General features: G+C 36.3%; 1 protein-coding gene across 1 annotated transcript; it reads left to right on the top strand.

Annotated features, from left to right (window-relative positions):
- The first annotated feature begins 2,381 nt into the window (after positions 1-2,381).
- LOC104893566 (kinesin-like protein KIN-14P) lies at positions 2,382-9,576 on the top strand. Its single transcript, XM_057395122.1, has 21 exons — positions 2,382-2,671; positions 2,751-2,908; positions 2,998-3,108; positions 3,344-3,494; positions 3,772-3,896; positions 3,984-4,067; positions 4,195-4,272; positions 4,357-4,449; positions 4,532-4,561; positions 4,939-5,448; positions 5,532-5,613; positions 5,698-5,793; positions 5,905-6,081; positions 6,189-6,295; positions 6,381-6,559; positions 6,671-6,835; positions 6,939-7,192; positions 7,301-7,464; positions 8,064-8,449; positions 8,642-8,736; positions 8,836-9,576. The coding sequence occupies exons 1-21, from the start codon at positions 2,614-2,616 to the stop codon at positions 8,901-8,903; spliced, it is 3,171 nt and encodes a 1,056-aa protein (XP_057251105.1). The 5' UTR covers positions 2,382-2,613; the 3' UTR covers positions 8,904-9,576.
- The last annotated feature ends 1,587 nt before the right edge of the window (positions 9,577-11,163 follow it).

The following is an 11,163-nucleotide window of genomic DNA, read 5'->3' as shown; positions in this document are numbered from 1 at the left end:
CTGAAATACAGAAGCTACCTTAGCTTTCTTCTCTCTAAAATGGTCTAAATAGCAACAATTAACAAGCTTGGGTTAGAAACATCCTGCATTAACTATAGAGTGATGATGATGAAGATCTTAGCGGAGCAAGAAACTTATCTCCCCTTTGTGGGGAATCGGAATTCACATAAATGAATTAACGTTTAGGAGGGAGCGTACCAAGGAGAATTCTCCAGATATCCATGGTAATGATCTAGAGATGGAGCGAAAAGTGAAGTAGATTTCAAAAAAGCATTTGCTCGCGCAAAACATGAAGTGGATATGGAAAACGGAATGAGCCGTCGACAATGGTGTAACTAATAAATAGGTCTTCAATCTGGAAAAGATATCGGATGCCCCTAACCCAAATGTGTTCAAAACTGACGGAGCTTGGAAGAAGCACAAGAAGTAGGGGCATGGTAAAGATGCAATAGGTTGGGTTCTCTTCTTGGGGTGCCTTACCAAAAGCTATGCTGAGTCAGACATAGCAAACTCTGGACTTCATGCTTAATTATTAGCAATCTGGAGTGCCACAAAGGAGTCTCGCTCATAAAGCAGCGCTACTATCATTTGGACGGATTCTTTGGAAGCAGTCAAACTTCTAACAACTCCGAATGGAGTGGGAAAACATTTGAAAAATCTTATTCAGGATATTAAGGATTTAGGTTCTCTCTCTTCTTGAGTTTTTTTTTGTGTAAAGGTCGTTAGAACAGAAGTCTAATTCCTCTTGCCAAATAAATAATTAATATGAATAGAATATTTACTAAATTTGTAGGTTTAACCCCACAATTTATTTTTTTTACCAATAAAAAATTAGTTATGATCTTTTCTATTGCACGGTCATTCTCCATGTTAACCGTCACGATTTCATGAGAAGAGAATAGCCTTACTCAAAAAAAATAATCTTCTAATTCGGATGTTATAATCTCTACAAGTAAAGTTAAAGGTGACACGACCTACCGCTTCCTCTCTCCTTCTTTTTCTCTCTTCCCTCTCCTCTCCCACGAAATCCTAATTTTCAACCTAGGGGCTACCACCACCCTTTTGGGCGGTGATAAGCCCCTTTTCTCCTTCTATTACTAGTTTTTTTATGTTTATGTTTCTAATAAACTTCAGTCTCTCTCTAATGGAGAGTTTTTCTACCCATATATTGGGTTATGTCTACCCATATATTGGGTTTTATTTCTCTCCATGTGAGAGGCTAGAGAATCAATTTTTGGGTTTTTGTGTAATTCAAGATGTTGATTTATTGATCGAAATTTGTGCGGAGTTACAACAAATGTCAAGACTTCTTTTGCAATCACTTGAATGGGTTTTTAAAAGTGTTAGATCTACCCAGCGATCATGATTTTATCATATTAGAATTATATTTATTTCATTTTGATATGTATTTGTTTAGTTTTGATTTCTATTGTAGATGTCGTATGACTTTGAATCAATGAATTAATGTTTATTTTAAAAAAAAAATATAGATAAAAAAAACATAGAAAAAGAAAAGAAGAGGATCCTTATTCATACAAGATCCATCGTTAAACATGTGCTAAATCAAATGGATATAAGTACAAGACACATCAATATCATTAGCATGTACCCGTCAAAAAAATATCATTATTATCTAGCATCTTCAAATAATTTCCCGCGTTGGTGGTTAATGTTAGGCACGAACTATGATCATTTGAGTGTATAAAAAAATGGAAGATTAGTGGAAGCATAATAAAATCGTAATTATAATCTAATCCATAACAAAAATTAGATTAAAGTAGTAAAGTTAACAGCAAAAGAAAAAAGTCTGAGTTCCCGCCATGTCAGACCAATTCCAACGAACTTGTTGGACAATGAAAGAAGAAAAAAAAAGTGGCCGGTCTTAAAATGTTTCATTTCACAAAAATATTTTTAAAAATTTCAACGGTCTCCAATTTGTTTTTTTCCTACAAGAAAGGCATACCATTTACATCTCTTCATGTTCTTTTCATACACCCACGCCACATCATCTTCCATTCTTCTCCTCAACAACATTCTTCTGTTAAAAACAATTTGATTCACATTCCCGTTCTTTTTTTTTTTCCTTTTAGCTAATTATATTTCGAATACCCCTTAATCGAACGTAAGTTATCTCTTTGATTTCGATCATTTTGTCGATTTTTTTGCATTAAGTTTTTGTTTGTTGATTTGGGTACATACATGATCATTGTTTCTGATGCTAAAAGTCAACTTTAGATGATATGTCATTTCAATGAAAATGTAAGTTTTCCATCATAGAATTTCCTTGTTCATAATGTCTCACCTAGGAAAAGTGTATACCAAATGCTCCTAAAATTGATTGTAAAATGAGGACAGACATTGTTTCATCTCTAGCTGGTAGATTATATTAGTTGATTTTCACAGGCCGTGATTGATTGTTCCATATTTCTTTGTAGGAGATTGTCATTAAGTTCGAGCTTTGAAGACAACGGTGTGATAATCTATATGCTTTCTTATGTTTCAGGGAGAATAATGGTCTCCCTGCATCTGAATTGATAGATATAAGACTTCATATTTTACCCTGTTATACATGAATAAGTTTAGAGGTAATCTGTTTCTGCAAAATTCGATATCATGAATACAAGTCCAAGGTTTAACGTTAAAGGAACAAGTCCGACTTTTGAGGCTGAGGGTAAGGAATGCAGACTGTACCTTTCGTACCTCTTAACGTGCATCGTCTTAATCTTACTGAATTTACTTGTTACATGCAGTCCAAAAGCGGATGGCTCTGGTTGAGTGGATAAACACAGTAGTTCCTCATTTCTACTTGTCAGTTAAAGCTTCAGATGAGGAGATGAGAGCATCCTTGCTTGATGGTGACATATTAAGTCAGATTTTGTACAGATTAAAATACATTTCAACTGATGAGGTAACTGAGATGCTTCAGTATTTTACTTTCTTCATGTGTAGTTGGCTGTGCACTGATATTTTTGATGTATGATCTCGACTTATTATTAGGTGGATGAATCTAGTCCTTCTCCAGAGTCCCGGAGAAGGAAGATTAAGCGGTTTATTACTGTCATGTCTGAGATTGGGTTGCCGAGTTTTGAGATGTCAGACCTAGAGAAGGTATCTGCTGCAACTTAATTGCATTCAAACACGCTAATGTTGTTTATGGGGGATTACAAGAAGCGCATGAGAGCATGTTCCCGAGTTTTAAGATGAAAATAAGAGTTTCTGGCCCTTACATGTGTTATTTGATATATTCTGATTCTAATTTCTTTGTCCATCTCCATTAGATTTGGTGTCTTAACTGTGTAACATCATCTGAATTGGATTTTATTTTCATCATTGCTTTATGAAGGGATCTATGAAACCTATCCTAGACTGCCTTTTAGCATTCAAAGATCATACAATGCCACATTTTGGTAGCTCCGTTTTGAAAGCTGTGGATGAAAGGCGGAAGGCATTGTCAGACTCAAAATTTCAACGTGCGTGTAGTCCACTTTCACCAGGTTTGATTATCTGTCTCTTTAGCTGTGCACTTTTGAAGTAATAGTAGTCTCTTGATTCCTTGGTATTAGTCTCTTGAAAGCTTGAATATAGAACACTGCTTCGGGATATATGTAGGAAACCTAATAAAATGTCTGTTGTCCAAATCCAAACTGAACTGATTATCCGCTGATCTTCCTGGCCAAACAAGCACACCACATATCAATAGTGGTGAAAATCGTGTTGTGAGATATATGACCTGATTTCTTACTTTTCTTTACCTTGTCTTTCAATTATTAGAATCACCAACTAAGCTGTTCCATGGTGCAAATAAGCTGAATGACGTGTTTCAGATGAAACAAGGATTCTATTCTGATCTTCCTGCTACGAAAATATCTGAAATGTTAAAATCAAATAGCTTAGATGTAAGTCCTTCAGATCTCTGAATTTTAGCAGTTAGCATTCAGGATGTAAATTCTTCTCAGGGTGATCAGAATTTTCTGTTTATGCAGAATGCTCCAACTCAGTCACTTCTGAATGTTATCAATGGAATCCTGGATGAAAGCATAGAGAGAAAGAATGCTGAAATACCTCAAGTACTACAAGAGTTTGTTCTTTGATTTATACATGTAATTTGGCATTTAGGCTTGTGCATAAAGATGCTTGAGCACAGTATCTTATGCGTCCTAATTTTCTTTACTCCATCATGTTTCCTTTTCTCAGCGCGTAGCATGCCTGCTGCGGAAGGTCGTGCAGGAGATAGAGCGACGAATTGCAACTCAAGCAGAACATTTACGCACTGTAATGTGTTCTCTTAGAATTTTGTGCTTTTGAGATTTCTCAGAGCATATGTCCATTTAACCCATTGAATAATCTTTCTTACAGCAAAGCAATCTTTTTAAGGCACGTGAAGAAAAATACCAGTCTAGAATAAAAGTGCTGGAAGCTCTTGCCAAAGGGAGTAGTCAGGAGAGTGAGGTATGTAAGACATAGTGAAATGCACTTGTCGTAACCATTCTGCTATTGTTCCTTTTATGACTCAGACATCGTTCATTGACAGATTGTTATGAACCAGCTCCAGCATATAAAGGTACATTTCACAAAGTATATAGTACGTTTTTGCAATTAGTTAAGGCTGATTTTCATTTGTTACAATTATTTCATAGAGAGCTTGAAGTTGTATCTGTTCAATTGAATACAAGTGCCACTTTATTCACTTTGAATTTTGAAATGTAGCAATAAACTCTCTTCGAACATGTTCTTAATTCTGTGACTTCAGATATTGGTTTTCAATCGTACATCAGTATCAAGTTTTAACTCAATTCTTCATACTCGTATAAGTTAGTTTTTTTGTTGCTACAAGAAAACGAACATGTACATATTCTGTTTCCTTCTAAATGATGTGAATGGCTCGTACTCTTTAATGTGCACTCATGTTTTGACATACCAATTTGTGGATCAATATAGTCTGAGAAAAGCAAGATGGAGGAGAAGAAAAAGTCTGAACAGCATGAGGCAGCTATGTCGCAGAAACAGAAGGATGAGAATGATCTTGAGGTGTCCACACTGAAACAGGAGCTGGAAACGGCCAAAAAGGCGCATGAAATGCGTTATGTTGAGTTGGAGACACAGGCTAAATTGGTAAGATCTGACTTAGAAAAGCGGTTAAAGGAGAAAGAGAAACTTCTTGAAGATTCAAAGGCTAGCTCAGCAGAACTTGATGAGGTATCAACACTAAAACAGGAGCTGGAAATGGCCAAAAAGACACATGAACTACGTAGTTTGCAGTTGGAAACTGAGGCTAAATTAATAAAATCTGACTTGGAGGAAAGGTTAAGGCTGCAAGAGCAGATTTTAGAAGATTCAAAGGTGAAGATTAAAGAACTTGAGGTGAATTCTCGTACACAAAATCAGAGCTGGACTAAGAAAGAACATATCTATGAAACATTTGTGAAGATTCAGTGGTCTGGTCTAGAGGTATACATATAATTGCTTGGAGTTTCTTTTTAAATGAAACAAATTTCAATGTATTCCTAAACTTATATAATGCTAAACCTCAGGAGCTTAAGCAATCTTCAGAGACCATTAAGCAAGAAATGTTGAAGATGCAGAGGACCTATCTGGGGGAATTGAACCATGTAGGTAAGAAGTGACATCATGCTCTACAATTTATAGACAGTTTTAGTTTGTTGCAGTATCTAACTCAATGTATTCAAATTATCTCAGGTAGAAAGCTCAATAAATTGGCCAAAGCAGCTCAGAGCTATCATGAAGTTCTCAGTGAAAATCGCAAATTATATAACGAGCTTCAGGATTTAAAAGGTCTGTTTTCTTGCTGTTACTCTTGTCTCCTCTTCTTGTCTGTCCGAGGCAGTAGCCCAGTGAGAGCTAATATTTAAACTTGTAATTTTTTCTTCTTCTTTTTTTGCACAGGTAATATTAGAGTATATTGTCGCATTAGGCCATTCCGTCCATGGGAGAATGAAATGCAAACAATTCTAGAGAACATTGGGGAACATGGAGAATTGACTGTCACAAATCCTGTGAAACCAAAGGATTCTCAAAAATCATTTAAGTTCAATAAGGTCTATGGTCCTATGGCTACTCAAGGTTTCTTTTTCATCTTATTCTTTTATTAGGCTAGAACTTTTTGGCTTATGATACATCTATATTCCCATTTTGGTTGGGTCTGACATGTATATTCCTATTTGTGATAGCTGAGGTTTTCTCTGATACTCAACCATTAATACGAACCATTCTTGACGGGTACAATGTATGCATATTTGCTTATGGTCAAACCGGTTCTGGAAAGACCTACACGATGGTAAACTCTTTCTTCTTTTTCATCTTTCTTTAAGATAGTCTTGTTTCCAAGATAGAGTTAATTCATTTCATTGTTCTTGTGGCAGAGTGGACCAGATAATGCATCTAAAGAGGATTGGGGGGTCAATTATCGAGCTTTAGACGATCTTTTCCAAATCTCTGAAGATAGAAGAAGCTTCTTCGCCTATAATATAGGAGTTCAGATGATAGAAATATATAATGAACAAATTCGGGATTTACTGTCAAGTGATGGCGTGCAAAAGAAATATCCTTTTCTATATCAATCTTTATTGCATCATGACTGATGGCATCATATGTTTCTGTTTTTATAGCTCACTCATCTGTGTAAAAAGTATTGTTTCCATAACTTGCACACACTTGGGATTCTAGCCACTCCTCAAGCGCACGGACTTGCTGTCCCAGATGCAAGCATGCATACAGTCAGATCCACAGAAGATGTTATTGAACTGATGAACATTGGATTGTCAAACAGATCTGTGAGTGCTACTGCAATGAACGAAAGAAGTAGCCGCTCACACAGGTCCTCACACATTGTTATTAAGCGCATATGACTTCCTCCAATAATATGCTATGCATATCTTATTGCTCGACTTTCTTATGCATCGTTAATACTTGTTCTGCAGTGTTGTCACCATTCATGTTCAGGGAGAAGATTTAAAATCTGGAGCAACATCACATGGCAGTCTTCATTTGGTAGATCTTGCGGGTAGTGAGAGAGTTGACAGGTCTGAAGCAGCTGGAGATAGGTTAAAGGAAGCACAACACATTAACAAATCACTATCTGCTCTCGGTGATGTTATTTTTTCACTTTCTCAAAAGAACCCCCATGTTCCATACAGAAATAGCAAGTTGACACAGGTTCTTCAGGCATCTCTAGGTAACTTTTTTCATTTCTCACCTTTTTGTGCAGGAGGCATCTTATAACTTTACTCTGTGATGTGTTTATGTATCCTTGGTTATTTGACACTTGACTTTGATGTTTCAGGTGGTCGAGCAAAGACACTTATGTTTGTTCAGGTTAATCCTGACGTGAATTCCTACACAGAATCAATAAGCACGTTAAAGTTTGCTGAAAGGGTGGCCGGTGTTGAGCTGGGTGCTGCAAGAAGTAATAAAGAGGGGAGAGATGTCAGAGAATTAGCAGATCAGGTGCTTCTTTCTGAACTCATACATGTAATATACCTTAATGGCGTACAGTGACTGTCTGACTGATTCTAGATATAGTAGAGCAATTTGCTTGTTTCAGACGACAGTTACATATGAAAAAAGCAGCAAAACTTTAGTGGTCAAAACACTTTCAGGAAAAGTTACATTTATACAGTCGGTTCGTTGCCTTATATGATATTACAATCATTGAATTTATCACCTCAAAGTGTTAGATGGATATTCGCTGCGGTTAGTCTTGTACTGAGACTTATGAAATATCAAGCCAGGGTTACCTGTGCGTCTGCTCTGGTTAACGGATCTAACTGTTTAAGGACCAAGAAGAATTAGTCTGTAATTTGGGCTCCAAATCTTATTTGGGTGTGTACTGTGAGAAATATTAGTAAAGGGTCAAAATTGCTGATGGAAATATCAAATGAATTGCTTCTAATATTAACCTGGAAGATATATTTTCAATCAATTCTAAGTACATTACGTACTGTACAAATACTCAATATAAACATCAGCACGATATGGAAGGTGTCTATCTGGTTTTCTAAAGGAAATAAGTATTTTACATCTATACATTTATGTTGGACTTTCAGATGGCATCTCTCAAAGATACAATAGCTAAGAAAGATGAGGAGATTGAGCGCTTGTTAAAGGATTCAAAAAGTCCGAATTTTAGGCGAAGCTTAAGCTCCGTGAGACCTGGACCAACATCACCATCAACAAAGTCCATGGGAAGTCCTCTACGAAGCCTAAGTGCTAGACGCATGGGAAGTCGTCCTAAATCAGCTTCTGAGCAGGATAATCTCTCAGATTTTTCTGATCCTGTCCATGCCTTAGACGACGACATTACAAAAGAAGGAATGCGATCATCAAGATCCATGAATGACTTAAATGCTCAAGACACTGATGGTAGTTTTGAAGCAGGCATTTCAAATGACGCAAACAAACCATCAGATAGTGCAGAGAAGCGCGCAGAGAAGTATGTAGTTTACCTACGTTTTTGCTGCTCCTAAGTGTATCAGTCATAACCAAATTATATTGGCTAATTTAAAAAGACAATGAGACGTAAAAACTAAGATTTCTGGAATAATCATTGGTTTCTTAATAAAAATCATAGCTGTATACATAATCATACAGGAATTCACATTGACATATGCTGCTTTGTACGCAGGCCAAGAACACCTACAAGGACATCTCAACCATCTCGGTTATCAACCGGGGCCTCTCGTTTGTCACAAGTAAGGACCACATTGAAAGCAGCTTCAGGTGTGTTATGTGATCTCTCTTTTTTACTGTCTTGGAAATTTATCAGGATTCAGGTGTTTAAGGTCACTAAAGTTCATAACCATGTAATACTATTTTCAGCTTTGAAGAAACCTGTTAGTGGAAGCTCTTCTCCAGTTTCACCAGTCAGTGGCCGAAGACGAGTGTAGGTTTAGTTAAAGACACTTAGATTTTTTCTCTTGGGTTGAATGTTTTTGTTTTCTTCACTTTGTTCAATTTCTTCCTTTGTGTTTTATCTCACAGCTTGTAAGTTGTAACTTGTATCGTTCTTTTTTTTTTTTTTTTTTTTGGTTGGTTGTGGCACTGGACGTCTGGAATGTATGAAGCAATTTGTACCAATATATATGAAATAAATGGACAAGCTTTCTTTTCCTTTTTTTTGTTGAACATGGAAAGGAAAACTAGGTTAAGCATCTATCGGGAGCACCATCCTAAAACGTCCTTACGTATCAAAAGGGAAAAATCAATATATAATAAGGAAGGAAATAATAGGTGAGAGAAAAGCACGAGTGGCCTTTCGTGCCATCTGGCGACCAACATGGCAAAACTGGAATTACAAGAAGCTCTGGACATCCGTACACCTACATCTTTAATAACAAAACTAATACACCAAGGCACCTTAGAGGGATTAGAAAGAGCATTAATGACATGAAGATTATCCCTTTCCACGAAGAATGATATCCTTCGTCGCCTAGGCTTCTGCTTGGACAATCGAGGTATGGGGCTGAAAAAGTTAGCACCACCACATAAGACATCACCTCGATGATTTTCGGTGATAAAACCAACAACAGTATTCCCGTTCTTAAGTTTTCAACCATCAAAATTAACTTCAATGAACTAAGTAGGGGAAGGCGACCCCACTGCCTTAGAAGGACCAAAACTTCTAGCTAGCAGGACTAGGGGAGGGATGCGCAGAAAGGATTGCAAGGTTGTTTTCAAGGGTCTGGGCCTTAATCCACTCATAGGATGTGTTTTGATGTTATGATTTTATTTAGAGTTTTTCCCCCTACTTATATGCTAAAAGGGATGCTTATGGTGCCCTCACTACAACAAACAGCTTCAAGGAGGGCAATTAAAATTGCCCTCTTTGATACAAAATTTGCCTTCATAGGCTACGAGGGCAATTTTAAAATTGTCCATCCGTTGCCCTTGTAGCCCCCTTGTATTAGGTTTCAAGGGCAAAACTCATATTTTTGCCCTCTTTGATCCAATAAAGAAAGGGCAAAAAATTTTGTCCTCTTTGCTTCATCAACCAAGGCAAATAAAGTTGCCCTCTATGATCATCAGAAAGGGCAATACTTTTGCCCTCTTAGCTCAAAAACAAGGAAGACAAACACAATTGTCTTATTTGATATGCAACAAACAGGGCAAAAATAAGATATTGCCCTCTTTGTACTTTATCAAGCGGGGCAAAAATAAGATATTTCCCTCTTTTTACTTTGTCAAGCCTTGCTAGTCATTATATAAAACCATTATGCATCAAAGATCAATCTAATATAAGTTAAGAGATAAACCTTGTATATTCTACATAACACCACCAAGGGAAAAAATATTACTATACTGATTTACTAAAATTTTAACAAAATCCTCAACAACTATGGTAGCCTACTATACTGATTTACAAAATTTTTAACAAAATCATATTCACATAATGTTTACTTGAGATCTGTCCACAAACAATATGAGTTTATTGGATCTAACAATCTCGAGCTCTTGCCTCCAAGGTTCCGCCATAGGTTATCATCTTCCTTCATAATCTAGTAAAACATATATTTTTAAAAGAAAATTAGCAAGACAACACATCAGAGAAGTATAAGCACCACATTCACAAGCATCATTGGCCATCTTTTCTCGAATGGTTTATAACAATCTTGAGCATATCTTACACATCTCAGGATCAAAAACACCCAACAATAAACATACACTACCCATGAGAGTTGAAGTGAGTATGCTTATACAAACGAAAAGCGACCAAATTAAAATAAATCCAGAGAGCTACAAAAGCCACAACAATGGAACAGACATATCAAGAGCCATATAAACTAGCATCTGATCATTACTTCTTCTACTAGTCACTAGCATATTCCAAAATTTTATTGTGAACGCCCTATCTTATTTTCACAAATTGCAGAAAGAGATGGGTGTATACATGAGGTAATTTTATTGTTTTGCATTTCCAAACCATTGAATGGCCTTCGAAACCCTAACCAGTTTCAAAGTTTTAAATCTTGATATTATCAAACAAAAGGAATTCAAGAAATTTAATCAAATGAATAAGGACAGACATATTGAACTTTTGTTAGATTGTTTTTCTAGTAATAGATTGTTTTGATAGTGACCCTTATTCCAATGATTATGGAGAATGCTGGAAAATTTTCTCTATTAGACTTTTGTTAGACTATATAATAA

This window comes from Beta vulgaris, chromosome 5, assembly GCF_026745355.1.
Source record: "Beta vulgaris subsp. vulgaris cultivar EL10 chromosome 5, EL10.2, whole genome shotgun sequence".
In the NCBI taxonomy this organism is placed as follows: Eukaryota; Viridiplantae; Streptophyta; class Magnoliopsida; order Caryophyllales; family Amaranthaceae; genus Beta; species Beta vulgaris.
The sequence above is the reverse complement of the archived record's forward strand: the minus strand, read 5'-3'. Positions and strand labels throughout refer to the sequence as shown.